The sequence below is a fragment of the Hyperoodon ampullatus genome (genome assembly GCF_949752795.1).
Source record: "Hyperoodon ampullatus genome assembly, chromosome: 8".
Classification (NCBI taxonomy): domain Eukaryota; kingdom Metazoa; phylum Chordata; class Mammalia; order Artiodactyla; family Ziphiidae; genus Hyperoodon; species Hyperoodon ampullatus.
The window spans coordinates 10,577,798-10,593,503 of NC_136921.1; the positions used below are offsets into that span (position 1 = coordinate 10,577,798).

General features: G+C 40.2%; 1 protein-coding gene across 1 annotated transcript; it reads left to right on the forward strand.

Moving 5' to 3' along the window:
- Window positions 1–11,974: 11,974 nt before the first annotated feature.
- PID1 (phosphotyrosine interaction domain containing 1) lies at window positions 11,975–14,262 on the forward strand (the record flags this gene model as incomplete). The annotated part of the gene is made up of 2 exons (XM_079709931.1): window positions 11,975–12,013; window positions 13,661–14,262. The coding sequence occupies 2 exons, from the start codon at window positions 11,975–11,977 to the stop codon at window positions 14,135–14,137; spliced, it is 516 nt and encodes a 171-aa protein (XP_079566057.1). The 3' UTR covers window positions 14,138–14,262.
- Between the last annotated feature and the right edge of the window lie 1,444 nt (window positions 14,263–15,706).

Consider the following 15,706-nt stretch of genomic DNA (forward strand, 5'->3'; position numbering starts at 1 on the left):
TAAGCTGACATCTGGGACTGTCAGTGCATGTCTTTCAGTCCTTTCTTGCTGCATCACAGACAGTCTAGCCCAAATTAACATAGAAGATACCTTATTCTATATGCAGTTATACTACTTACACAGAATTATGAAACATCTCCATTTTATACTTCGTTACATAGCCTATGAGACATTTTCCTGTAAGCCATGTGCCATAACTCTAGCACAAGCAACTCTAGGCAAACAAGTACATCCTACATAAAGTATTCCATAGATAAGGACTTGCCTGCTAGCAAATAGCAGGTCTGCTGTTAACAAGTTGACAAGGAGATTATTTCTCTCTTTTCTAGGGTCATCTCCCCTCTCCCTGAAGAAAGGGAGAGAATGGATTTCAGAGCTGTTGTTTAATCATCTATTTCCCACTCTGTCACATGTCCTCCGATATATCTCACACACACACACATATATATATAGGGTTGGCCAAAAAGTTTGTTCGTTTTTTTTCTGTATGCTGGCTCTAGTAGCACTTACTTGTCTTTAACTTCATTCGAAATAATTTTGTTAGATTGTATTGTGGCAGCTGTCATATCAGGGTACATTGAAAAAAACTTACCAAGATTGGTGAATTTTTGTGCAGCCATTTTAATATTGAAGATGGAAGAAAAACAACATTTTTGTCATATTATGCTTTATTATTTCAAGAAAGGTAAAAACGCAACTGAAATGCAAAAAAAAAAGATTTGTGCAGTATATGGAGAAGGTGCTGTGGCAGATCAAAAGTGTCAAAATTGGTTTGTGAATTTTTGTGCTGGAGATTTCTCACTGGACTATGCTCCACGGTTGGGTAGACCAGTTGAAGTTGATAGTGATCAAATCTAGACATTAATTGAGACCAATCAACATTATACCACACGGGAGATGGCTGACATACTCAAAATATCCAAATCAAGCATTGAAAATCATTTGCACCAGCTTGGTTATGTTAATCGCTTTGATATTTGGGTTCCACATAAGTTAAGCAAAAACAACCTTCTTGACTGTTTTTCCGCATGAGATTCTCTACTGAAACATAATGAAAACGTTCCATTTTGAAAACAAATTGTGATGGGCAATGAAAAGTAGATACCGTACAACAATGTGGAACGGAAGAGATCATGGGGCAGGTGAAATGAACCACCACCAACCACACCAAAGGCCGGTCTTCATCCAAAGAAGGTGATGTTGTGTATATGGTGGGATTGGAAGGGAGTCCTCTATTATGAGCTCCTTCTGGAAAACCAAACGATTAATTCCAACAAGTACTGCTCCCAGTTAGACCAACTGAAAGCAGCACTCGACCAAAACCGTCCAGAATTAGTTAACAGAAAACGCATAATGTTCTCTCAGGATAACTCAAGACCGCATGTTTCTTTGCTGACCAGGCAAAAACTGTTACAGCTTGGCTGGGAAGTTCTGATTCATCCGCCATATTCACCAGACATTGCACCTTCAGATTTCCATTTATTTTGGTCTTTACAAAATTCTCTTAATGGAAAAATTTTCAATTTCCTGGAAGACTGTAAAAGGCACCTGGAACAGTTCTTTGCTCAAAAAGATAAAAAATTTTGCTAAGATGAAATTACGAAGTTGCCTGAAAAGTGGCAGAAAGTAGTGGAACAAAATGGTGAACACATTGTTCAATAAAGTTCTTGGTGAAAATGAAAAATGTCTTTTATTTTTACTTAAAAACTGAAGGAACTTTTTGGCCAACACAATATATATATATATATATATATATATATATATATATATATATATATATAAATAATTGACATTTTCAAAAATTGTTTTCTAAAATATAATACATGTGTAAGTTAAAATATTTCTCTGGTTTGAGTTAGCTTTACAATTAGTATGTATATCCATTGGTCAGAACAACATGAATATATTGCAAATTTTGATAAACAATTATAAGTAAAAGGTAGTTTTATTTAAAAACTAACTCAATGAAATGGATGAGATGATTTTTTAATTGAAATTTTTATTGAGAGAATCGATTCACATGCAGTTGTAAGAAGTAATCCAGAGAGACCCCATATACATTTCACCCAGTATTCTCCAATGATCACACTTTGCAAAACTATAATTTAATATCACATTCATACAATCCACCAATTTTATTCAGATTTGCCCAGTTTTACTTGTACTCATTTATGTGTGTATGTGTATTTAGCCCTATACAATTTTCCTACATGTGTAGAATCATGTATCTATCCCCACAGTCAAGACACTGAACAAGGCCCTCACAATAATGACTCGTGTTTCTCTTTTATAACCATCCCCCACCACCACCACCATTCACCTCCATCACTAACCCCCGGCGACCACTAAATCTGTTCTCTATTTCTAAAATGTTTTCATTTCAGAAATGATATATAAATGGAATCATACAGTATGTAATCTTTTGGAATTTTTTTTTCCACTCAGCAGAATTCCCTGGCTATTCATCCAAGTTGTTCCATGTATCAATAGTTCATTTTTCTAGCTGAATAGTACTCCATGGAACGGATGTGTCACAATTAACTGTTCACCTGTTGAAAGGCCTCTGGACTGATTCTAGTTTTGAGCTATTACAAATAAAGCTACCTTGAAAGTTCACGTAAAGGTTTTGTTTGAACATAAGTCTTCATTTTTCTGGACTACTTGGTAATTCCATGTTTAGTTAGCCTCACAATACCTATCTTGTTTCAAACCTCCACTGGCCTTCTATAGGAGCTCTAGACTTGTAGCCAGTAGATTGGTGTGTTTATTTTATTACCTTCAACCAAATGTTGTCTCTATGTTATTCTTTCTAAATGTTTAGTGCCTTTCCTTGCCCATTCCTAACAAGTTGTGTGCTAAGGAAAATGAATTGATAAAGTGCTATAAGGACAAAAATTGGTGACATTTTTTTACCTGCCACCAGTGCTCGTCCCTTGAATCCATTTGTCAAGATAGCACACAGTCAGCGTGCTTCATACTGATTTATCATTTAGAAAATTTTCTCATTGTGAACATTTAAGGGCCTAGAGAGCTCTACTGAATTTCTCCCTTTGTGGTATATTCCACAGATTAGAAAGCAGAAGGGGAGATATCAGACTTGTCTTGAAATAAACTGTTCTTGTGCCACTGAGTAGAACAATGGTTTTGCCATCCTTGGGCCAGCTCACCAGAAGGGGCCAGATGAGGAAATGTATGTTTTAATGTGATGTCATTTTTATTAAGTGACTGTCTTCCGAAGCACACTTCAGTGCCTTCTAGATAAATTGCTTCTGTCTTTGACAGTGACAATGACAATATTTCCAAGCTTCACACATCCAAGAGCCAACTGACAGGACAAATTGCACATTGGGACTGCTTGATAAATGCAAGATGGGACACAGCGTCTCAAGTTACTCTGCATCAGTGGAACTAAGCTGTAATATGAATAATAGAAATAAATCTGTCACTTAAATTCCTAATTGTGAGACACATGCTGTATTTAACAGCAGAAGCAATGTTCATCTCTTTGTTAGAATGCAAAAATAGCACATAATTATTTCTTGATATTGGGTCTTAGTAAATTTGCTTTCCCCCCCCATGATATACATTTACATAATAAAAAAGAAAATATATCTTCCAGTACAATTTGTATTAATATTTTTATAGATTATATCAGCATAACCCATTCCAATACTTGGGAAGAACTGCTAAACAATAAAAAAAAAGTATTATCAATATGTGTGGCCTTAGGAAAGCTACTGAAATAAATAAATAGCACTAAACAAAGGCATATGCATAAATGTGCTCCAGAGGATATGCATATTAGAAAATCTACATTCTATGGCCAGCATTGTTGCTACTACTGGGAAAAAAATGAGTAAGTCTATAAGCCTTTCTGGGTCATCACCATCCCCTTTAGGGATAACCGAAATGTGCTATTAAAGTCAGAGGTAGGCTTACCCTAGGCAGCCAGGCTCACCCCCTGCCTCTTGGTCAGCCATCCAAGCCTGGCCAAAGAGGTATAAGGCAAAAGACTTTGAAGGATGGCCCTATGGGGAATGGCCACAATTGGTCCTCATCCTTGTCTAGCCATAGGACGGCTGGGTCTCCTCTTATCCTGATGAGGATGAGGTAGATCTGCCAAAAAGTAGGCCCCAGAATGATACCCAAGACTCACTCTGGAGAAGAAAACTGTAGTTTTGATCCAGAATCATCTGGGCTTCTTAGGAATGACTTAAAAGAGCCCAAAGGGCTGAGGAGTAGGACCTTCGAGCTATTACAATGAGAAAGGATGCCCAGATCTGCTGTGAACTGAGCCCAGGCCTCTCAGGCCGACTGTCCTGGTTAAGGGCTGTGCCAAAGCCTGTTCACTATGGTGCCTGGTGCCTAGAGCTATTCCACATCTCTTGTCATCTGGCGTGCTCTTTGACCCACAAAGAGCAGGGTAGGGGCACACTTAGCACATGTTGACTATTTACTCTTTGGAATTATTCTTTGAAATAGGGATTGTTTGCTTTGTAAAGAACCATTTCAGAGTCCTTTAGGAATATGATATCTGAATATTAGGTATGCACTCCTGTCACCTTCTTTCAATTATTGATGCTAACATCATAATTTAAATCCCTGAGCTATGCAAACACATCTCAGGTTAAGGGCAGCTTGACTCCTTCCAACCTCCTTTTAGAATGTTTAACAAGTCCTGGTAGAGTGCGTGTCACCTTTCCATGTCCCTGACCAGACCTTGGTCTCAGTGTGGAAACTTGAAGAAACGGCCAGAGAGAAGTAGGTGATATAAGAATGAAAAAAAGTGTCCAGATCCTCTTCTGGAGAAGAGATTGGAGTAGTGAAAAGAACCTTGGCCTTGTGGTGGAGACCTTCATTCCACACCTTGCTCTTTCAGGGACCAGCTGTGTGATTCAGGGCAAGTATCAGAATCATCATCTCTGCAACAAAGGGGTGGTGTTAGGTTGGTCTGAATGGCCCCATTTAGCTCTAAAAGCCCATAATGCTGATGATATACCTTTGAATCATTAGAAATTTATTGCAATATAATTATCAGTACCTTGAGTTTGAACACCAGGAAAACATGCTCTTTGGATCCCCAAAATAAAGGAAGAGACCAGAGAAGACTAGAATAGATGCTGGGCAGCCTAAAACAACTTATAATTTTACTATGAGATTTCAATGAAGGCAGATTAGTTAGATGTGCCTGGGACATCCTGGGAGTGAAAACACAGGTGTCAAGTGAGGCCAGGCACCCCACCTGTCTAGTCACCAGGGCAAATGTAGGCTACCAGTGGCATCTTGTTTGGGAGGCAGAGTCAGCCTTGTATCTCCTACCTCCTTCACTTCCTAGCCCTCACTCACTTTCCCTTTCCCTTGGCATTCTTCCAAAGACATTGACCTGCCTGGTCCTCTACCATGGTAGCATCTCAGGAAGCCAAACTACAGTGAATGTAAAGACTAATAAGCCTTCATGAGATACAGCTTGACCCAAGCAATAGACTCTAAATGGGGACTTTTTTCATCCCAGTTATGCCATATGAGAGGAAAGACCTTTCTGAACCCAAGAGAAGTTTTCCAATTCATCAAAACATTCCCAGAGGCCCATGCATGTTCTCCCTGACGCCAGACTTGCCTACGTAATGCTGAGTTCTGTAAACTCAGTCGTAAGAATCTTATATGTGGTTGGAATGTCAGCCCCAAGAGGGCAGACAGTTTTGTCAATTTTATTCACTGATATACCTGGTTCCAAGTAGGTGCTTAGTGAATGTTTATCAAATGAAATTACAGGTAAATAAATTTAATTTTCAAGCCCAAGGCTAATCAATTTCATTTTTCTCACAATAACTTCATAGATTTCACTGTGCACAGTATTTATCCTTTAATATTGTCTTCATGGCTTAAAGCAGATTATACAAGTTCGAGGTCATGGTTAGCATTACTTCTGTCTTTGCATTGTGGATTGTTAGGTCATTGGCCTGTTGGATCCATCCCCACTCTTCAAAGTGCTTAGTGAATTCTTGCTCCTTTGTGACCAGCCAGGAAGGAGTAGGTTCAAGCCTACATCATAAATCTCCGGATTTTGTCCTTTCCCTTTTCTCTGAAATGTGCAAATGGGAATTAATGTGAGAGCCGAAGAGCTTGATTCTGATATTTGGCCTAGGAGTAGGAGTGGCTTTTCTTTTTCTCATCTTTTGCCTTGTAACCCAAAAGCTATTGGGATTCCCAGTTATGTTTTCTCCATCCTGTGTTTATATCATCTTATTTTATGTCCGCTGGGGAAAGGAAGTCTCCTACAGACAATGAAAGAGCAACAAGATCTTTTATATCCCAAGAAAGGCCTCTGGAGAATCTTTGTTCTTGACGTGTCATCCCAGAGAAACCCCATAGTAAACTGAACCAAAGTCGGGCTTCCAAAGTTAGGAAGCTGGGCTTATCCAGCCTGGAAGGTGGAAGACCCCAGGAAACCAGGTGCCTGGGTTCTTACGTGATCATCCAATCCACTCCATCTCACATCTTCATTTAGGGACCCCAGTTTTACCCTTTCCATCTGGCTGTCCAGTGTAAGGTAAGATGAGTCAGGGTCCTAAACAAGGGTTTTTCAGGCCAGAATGAGATATGCACTGGCCACCAAGAGGAAGGAATGAAACGGTGCTGGCTCGGCCAGAAGGATGCATGACAGGCAACCAGGGTTTGTTTTGCCTCAGATGAGAAGGGAAGGGTGATTCATGAATGGAGAGCTGGCTGGGGTGTTGGAAAACTCATGCGTGGGAAGGAGAAATTATGAGGACGCTGGTCTCACCTGATCTGACACTGTAAATGCTGCAGACACTCTGGCGGGCCCCTTGGCTGCGTGGCCTCTCTGTATTTTTACACGCCATGAATATCCTCGAATACTTTCTTCAGCTGGGATTAGGCAAAGCCGATTCACACGCATTACAAACGTCTGTGTCTGGGCATCAGTTTATGCCATTGAATGACACAGAGGGAAAAACTTTTCATTTTTCTTTTCTCTGTTTGTTTATTTCTCTCTGAATGATTCATAAGCTTCTTGCCCAAAGCCTGTTTCTGCAACCATGGAAGAGATGCCAGTATTTATTTCCAGCGGGTTGTTACTCCTCCTGAAGAATCTTCTTGTTGTCTTCCAAATCCCTTTCTCCCACCACCTGGGGAGGTGGCATCTTGAAAAAAATCTGTCTACCATTTTGGACACGTAGGGAACAATTTCGTGACTCTGTGTTTCTCGTCTGCTTTGCGGCTCTGGAAAATTGCAACCCCTAAGGATGAGGCTCAGAAGGGACTTATTCATGTAGAAAACATTCACTTCTTTCATATTTTCATAGACGGGCAGGATCACAGGGTTCTCATTCACAGACCCTACGTTGCTGCACAGCTATATCAGTGGTGGAAGCCCCGAGGCAGCCTTGCACACTGAGTCCTGTGTTTTCACTCATAAGGAAGATGTGCCTACAGAGGGTGTGAAAGCAAGTCTCCCACATGAGGAAGACTGGCAAGAAGGGATCTCTATATACAGTTAGAGTAAATCCCTGCAAGAGTGTTGACATAAAAGGATACATGGATAAAGCCCTGTATTTCAAGGGTTTCTATTTATTGAGACTCATGTATTCTGTGGTCCCATAACCACAGAGGGCATGGCTGCATGCACAGCATAACTGAATCTTTCGTATTTTGAGATAATTAATTTTTTTTTAAAAAGTTTTACTCTATCTCCCTTGAAAAGCAGAGTCAAAAGGCACATTTCTATTAAATTATATATTAAAAATTAAAGAGAAATTCACATTTTTAAAGCCTGAATTTTTTTTTCAGTGACTTATAGTCAACAATATGGCCGAATGCCAGACTCTGGAGAACTTAATGGGATCATTAGATATCTGCAGGCAGGTAGTAAATAATTGACTTATTAGGGGAAAGTGCACAGAGTCAGGATTCTGGAACTCGGGCCAGGAAGGATGATAGCAGGGCTGATTTACAGGGGTCATTCTGAGGGGAGAGTGTCTTGGTACGTCATTTTATCATTTTGTATTCCATTTTCAAGGAAACTCTACTTAGAGATTTCTTTTTTATTCCATTTCTAGGGAAACTCTATTCAGATAATTCTTTCCCTGTACATCATTAATCATTAGAGAAATGCAAATCAAAACCACAATGAGATATCATCTCACACCAGTCAGAATGGCCATCATCAAAAAATCTAGAAACAATAAATGCTGGAGAGGGTGTGGAGAAAAGGGAACACTCTTGCACTGCTGGTGGGAATGTAAATTGATACAGACACTATGGAGAACGGTATGGAGTTTCCTTAAAAAACTACAAATAGAACTACCATACGACCCAGCAATCCCACTACTGGGCACATACCCTGAGAAAACCATAATTCAAAAAGAGTCATGTACCAAAATGTTCAATGCAGCTCTATTTACAATAGCCAGGACATGGAAGCAACCTAAGTGTCCATCAACAGATGAATGGATAAAGAAGATGTGGCACATATATACAATGGAATATTACTCAGCCATAAAAAGAAATAAAATTGAGTTATTTGTAGTGAGGTAGGTAGATGGACCTAGAGTCTGTCATACAGAGTGAAGTAAGTCATAAAGAGAAAGACAAATACCGTATGCTAAAACATATATATGGAATCTAGGAAAAAAAATGTCATGAAGAACCTAGGGGTAAGACAGGAATAAAGACACAGACCTACTAGAGAATGGACTTGAGGATATGGGGAGGGGGAGGGGTAAGCTGTGACAAAGTGAGAGAGTGACATGGACATATATACACTACCAAACGTAAAATAGATAGCTAGTGGGAAGCAGCCGCATAGCACAGGGAGATCAGCTCGGTGCTTTGTGACCACCTAGAGGGGTGGGATAGGGAGGGTGGGAGGGAGGGAGACACAAGAGGGAAGAGATATGGGAACATATGTGTGTGTATAACTGATTCACTTTGTTATAAAGCAGAAACTAACACATCCTTGTAAAGCAATTATACTCCAATAAAGATGTTAAAAAAAAAGAAGTACCCTTGTTAACATTATTTTTTGTATTTATGTAATCTCATAGGATTTCAGACAAAGGTATCAACTCCCCGAAGGTAATAAAACAAAATTTCATTGACTTCCCAAGTTCACCCAGTGGTATAAGTTAGGCCCTCTGACTCATGTTTTGTGTTAGCCACACCTTACAGTAACCAGAGAGCAGTTCATTACCGGGACTGTTTAGGAAGGTTTGGGCAGGGTTAGCGCATTTTTATCAGAGAAGACTCACCTAAGAGCCTTGCCAAGAGGCTGGTATTTTCAAGCAGCAGGACTGGAGCTGCCATCACCAGAGAATCAGCGGTTCTCTGGCGTTTCAGATGCATGTTTGCTAATTCTGTGCTTGGAAGAAGGGCATGTCTGTCCACTACAGCCTCTGTGGCCTCCACTGCAAATCCCAGTTGAGAGCAGACATAAGTTGTGGCACTCCAACGAACGGTTGGTGTGAACGTTGGCCCTTGTCAATATCAAAGTTTAGAGGCGTCATCACATAATCTGCTCTTAGCCCGTCTCCATATGCAGGTTTAGGAATACTTTGCAAGATGAAGCTAATGGAATATTCAGGATTAGTGCTGGTAGAACTAGTTTATGTCTCTCTTTCCACAGAAAACTTTTGGAAAGATGCCAGAAGTCTGCAGTTCTTTAGACTAAAAGTTTTTTTCTTTGATTTCATTGTAAATAGATTATATGTGTTTTTGAGTTTTAGAGAACAGATAATATACATATTATAAACATATAATATATAATAAATATTTGCAAAAAGTGTATATTATATGTTTATATAAAACATATAAATATATAATATATTACCTTACTTTTTTGTGTTCCATTTTACCTGACAAGTTTAGGTTTTTGAATCTTACTTTCTGCAGTTATAAAACAAGAATAAATTTTAAAGAAATGCCCCGGCATGGAAGGGAGTGTCATTTACAAAAGCATGAAACAACAGAATGCTATTCTTTCTTTGGGAGGACCCACTGCTTCTAGGGTGTTCATGCAAAGCTAAAATTTCTCTTACAGCCCAAAGATGGGAAAAATGAATAAGTGGCTGAAAAGTGAAACTACAAGGAAATGACTCTCATCTAATAGCAAAGTGGTCTAGGAATTCAATACCCCGGTGCTACCACCCCATCTAAGGTTCTTGTCTTTAAAATCGGGTTAGTGATAATAATATTCCATCCTGACCTACAGGGTTGTCAATGGATCTAATGCATACAAAGTGCTTTTTACCTAAAGTGTGATACAAATATTAGTTATTACTATTCAGTGTGTGGCTTGATTTGGCTGCAGATGTATATAAACAGCAATGTGGGACTTTATGCTTGGTGCATAGTGTGTTGTTTAGGTGATACTAGTGAAACTGGGCCACTAAATAAATATTACTTTCCTAGTAACTTTAGTACCAAGAGATTACATCTACGTATGCATTGAACCTCAGTGTTTAAAAAATTTTTTTAATATAAGTGTCTACATATTATTAAATAGCTTTCATTGTTGTTGTATTAAACTCTTTGTGTTATAATCCCTGCTCCATTCTTCTCTCAAGCACACTTCCAAAATAAAACTTTGTTTCCCTTAAAATCTTTAGTTTTTAAGTAATAAATATTTATGAGAGGAATACATTTTTTTCTTAGTTGTCAAAATTTTTCTATTATTAAGTTGCTTTCCATTGGAGGGAACCATCAACAACTTACAATAAAGTTTTTAAAACTCATCATTTAATTATATCATGATAGAAGCCACCATATAATTTTTTTTTAAATTGTGTTTGTGTGTGTGTGTGTGAGAGAGAGAGAGAAAGAGAGAGAGATTAAAGCACATCAAAGGAGATTCCCTTCCTCTGAAGAATGTTTCTATCAAATATAACAAATATAAACATAGTTATTTCTAGTTTCCGGGGGGAGAGTAAGAACGAATACTTTTCACATCAAACGCTAAAACTAGTTTACTTCATTTGCTTTTCCACTTCCAAAAGTAAAGATGTCATAGAAAGGAATGAGGTATTGATACATGGTACATCTTGGATGAACCTTGAAAACATTATGCTAGTGAAAGAAGCCAGGCACAAAAGGTCACATATTTTGTGATTCTAATTGTATGAACTATCCAGAATAGTAAATCCATAACGACAGCAGATTGGTGGTTGCCAGGGGCTGGAGTGAGGGGACGATGGAGAGTAACTGCTTAATGGGGCCTGGGTCTCCTTTGGGGGTGATGAAAATACTTTGGAACTAGACAGATCTGATAGTTGTATAGCATTTTGACTGCTAAATGCCACTGAAGCATACATTTTTAAATGGTTAATATGTGATGTGAATTTCACCTCAATTAAAAAACTAAAATTGTTATAAGTTAATAAAGATATCATAAATACCATATACAGAAAACACATTTTCAGTAAGTATTATAAGTCAACAGCCTTATCTTTTGCATTTCCTAACAAAGCCATCTTTAGTGTGTGACTCCAATCCCGAGTGACAAGGAACTATTCAACCAGCCGCCTCCTTGGGGAGTATAGGCACTTGCAGTGTCTGTCTGAGTCATTTTCCTCCTTCAGTGTGTTGCCAAGTATTGTCAGTTTTACCTCTGAATCTCGTTCCCATCTGTCCCCACTGTCCTTTGCCACGACCTCCACTCCTAAGTCAGGCCACCTCTGTCTCCTGGCTGTGCTGCTGCAACAACTTCCTGCCTGAGCATTCTGCTGCTAGGCAGCTCTCCCCATCCGTCTTTCTTCCTGGCATCTGTCAAGTCGTCCAAGTTCACAACCTCCATCAAATCCAGATACCCCTTGGACTGTAGACCCTCAGTGACATTCCATCAAGAGCAGAGAAGACCTTACTCCTCAGAGGGCATGCAAGGCCGGCTTTCAAAGTTCAGCCTGTTTTTATCCAGCGGTCATGGACCATCTGTCTCTTCTTCATGGCTGTTTTAGGCCAAATGTGTGGTCAGGCCAAAGTGCCCCATGTGCCCAAACAGGTGAGGCCTTTCCCCACTGCAGCCCCTGCCTTCCTGCTCCTTCCTCTCCCTCACCATCTGAGTTGCTGGGCTCCTATCTGGGTTTTGAAGCTCTGATGCTTTGAAATCCAATGACTCCCCTCCCAGAGGTGTTCCATGAGCACTGTGGGTGCCATCACTGGCTCTGCTAAATGCTCCGGGTACTTGGTGGTACCTTTTGCCTACCCTTTTCATGGGCTGCCTCGCATCATAGTTGTATCTGTGCATGTGCAAAGGGCTGGTGGTTTGTCCAGGACCACCCATCCGGTGAACTGAGGAGCTGGGATTTATTCTCATCTTCACCTGCCTCAAAGACGGTACTCTGAACACATATTCAGCTACTTTCTTCCCACTGATTTTGGACCTCTCCATCCTCCCTCTCCCCCATGCCCACCTGGCACATTGCCATTGTACATAATAGATTCCTAATAAATATTTCTAGAATGGGCAGCACTTGTGCCTCTTTACTAAGAAGTCATCTTTTTAAAGGGACTAGCCAATGAACTCTTGTATAAGAGCTAACCAAAACACAAAAAGATGCAACAGGACTTAACATCTGTGTCCTGAACTTTTTGTCTGTGGACTTTATTGTCCCACTAAACAGAAACATTGATTTGGAATCATTGTGGCTAAATGTCCTTGCTCAGTTCTCACTATTTCTCTGGACCTTTTTCTGGTCTTTTTTTCCTAAAATTCATAGCACTTACATCCGTGCCTCTAATTTTGAGCCAAATTACATACTATTTTGTGTTATTTCTTAAATGATTTCTTCAGTTTTATGTGTTTCCATAATGCAGGTGCCCAGTGGTAGAGGGTCTATCCATGTTGACGAGTGAAAAAAAACAAAAATGAGAGAATGAACATCTTTTCTTGGTATATCATAAACCAATTTTTTAAAGGACACTATCTGAACCACCTGGAATTATTTTTCTTTGTTTTAGTATTGCCCGTCTAGCTACTTGATAAACCAGGGTTCTAATCTTAACCTATCTGTAGATCTTTCATTTTTTATCACCCTAACCAGATGTCCATCAGTTCAGAAATTGCTTAAACATTATCTTGGCGAGAAAACAATCATGTTTTAGGCCATAATTTAATTGAACAGTTTTTGTGTCCTTGGCATTTGCAAGAAGCAAGTAGCTTAAGTGAAATCAGACATTTAGTGATTTGGAAAGAGAACCAGAGTAGGAGATAAGTTTAATAAAGGTTTTGTTTTTCAGATGCAACATCCTTTTGACTCCTTCTTATCATTAAATTCTGCGTGTATTTGGTTGAAAATAAACTTCAAGTGGATTTATGGTGTCAAAGAAATGCCAAATTTGGAAAAGATCATAATCATTCATTCTAATTTGAGTTTAAAAGGGGGCTGAGGGAGGGAGAGTAGGTCTCTAAAACTCTAATTTTTAAAGTTTAACCCTATTTTTAAATTTCAGTACCTTTGCCAAGGGGTCAACTTGTTAGGGAGAAAAAAATATAAATTCTGATGACAGTTATTCTTTTAGGGAGCAAGAAAGATGTCTCTCCATCCTTCCTGGGTGACGCCATGATTGTTTGAGAACAGCAGTGAACAACTAGAATGAAGAGCCTACTGCTGACCTCTTCCTTTTTCTTCCTCTCTTACTTCTGCAGGTGACCTATCTGGGTAAGGTCCCCACCACAGGCATGCAGTTTTTGTCAGGCTGCACAGAAAAGCCGGTCATCGAGCTCTGGAAAAAGCACACGCTAGCCCGAGAAGACGTCTTTCCAGCCAATGCCCTCCTGGAAATCCGACCGTTCCAAGTGTGGCTCCATCACCTCGACCACAAAGGGGAGGCCACGGTGCACATGGATACCTTCCAGGTGGCCCGCATTGCCTACTGCACCGCCGACCACAACGTGAGCCCTGACATCTTCGCCTGGGTTTACAGGGAGATTAATGACGACCTGTCCTACCAGATGGACTGCCACGCTGTCGAGTGCGAGAGCAAGCTGGAGGCCAAGAAGCTGGCCCACGCCATGATGGAGGCCTTCAAGAAGACTTTCCACAGTATGAAGAGCGACGGCCGGATCCACAGGAACAGCTCCTCGGAAGAGGTGTCCCAGGAATTGGAATCCGATGACGGCTGAGTGAACTGAGGACGCTTCAGCAAAGGCAGCATTGGTCAAGGAATTCAAGACGAGTGATGAATAAGCAATGATTCAAATTTGGGATGAAAAGACTGCCAAATGATTGGCTGATCAAGCTTTTTAAATTCAGAAGAGCAATTCTAAATCTAAAGAAATGTATTATTAAAGTAATTACATTGAAATCTGCTGCTGCTGTGACTATGAGGAAGGTGGGAGTGTGGCTGGGGAGGAAAGTTCTAGACTCTGGTCTTTTTCTTCTTTTTTTTTTTTTCTTCTCATTTTCCAATGCCTCCCTGTAGGAGCTCTCCATGCCGATTTTCAGCGCGCTCAGGCAAATACACTGCGGCTGTTTATTTGATGGACCATCCCAACTTGCCTTATGAAACCCAACAAGAATGTTAGATGCCCCTATAGGATCCCTAGTTGTGTGGGGAGGTGGTGAGTGCTCTTGCTGGTGAGGAGGCCTCTGGACTAAAGGAGCACCTCAGGCTGATCCTGAGAGCTCCTCTCCCCTGGCTGGCTTCAGATTCTCTCCTCAGTAAGCAAATCAGCACAGCCGTTATTGAGCTTTACAACTAACAACCTGATAGTTGGCAGTTAATTCACAGTTAAAGGTAATGCTTTTATTACATAAGTATATCAAGTAGTACCCTCTTATTGTATTCACTTCATCTATCTTCTTAGAATACTTGCAACTACTAATAGCCCCTTTCCTCCGCCTGCCGCATCCTCCCTCTCTGCCCTTCCAGTCCGCGCCACCATCCCCTACAGAGGTGCAGCCTCACCCTACACTGCAGGACACCAAAAGGGAAGAAAATAACCAAGCAGATGAAAGAAACAATCAAACAAAGTGGGAGTTTCAAACTACCACCACCACCACAGATAGTTTGAAAAAAGGGAATGAGTTATCAGCGACTGAATAAGCTCCTCGTGGGCTGTCCTTTCTTCAACCCCGATTTATGGTAACTTATTTAGTTGATGGTCCTTTCTGATGAACCTTTCACGGCAAGCTTCAAATCTGAGTTGGTATCACTAAGGAATCTTTGACCCATCACTCAACACTACACTCAAGTAGGAAACAAATGATATAAACCAGACTTATCTAGAGAACCTCTGTCTATTCTAAAGGGAAATCTGACCTTCTTATCTTCCAATTGGATTGATCTCTTAGGGTCAGAGTTGCCAGTTTGTCCGGTATTTCTAATGAGAAATTCTCACTAAGAGAGCCTGAGTTTTCTCAGTTTGATGGATCTTTAAATATCATAAATGCAAAGAGTCAATATTGAATGACATTGAAAGTATTGGCTAAAATCCATGCATTTAAGGCTGAGAGGAGATGACTAGTTTTCCAGGTACTGCTCCTGTCTGAAAGTCTGTTTTGAATCCTAGTAATAATTTTAGGGGCACTAGGACACCTTACAGAAGCCTTAAATGAGAGTTTATTGAATCCAGAGAGCAGTGGTGTCGGCGTTTTGGTCTGTGTATCTGTGTGTCCATGTATGCGTTTGTGTGTGTGTATGTGTGCCCCCGAGTGTGGGTCCAGTCTTAAGGCATGTAGAATAAGCATGG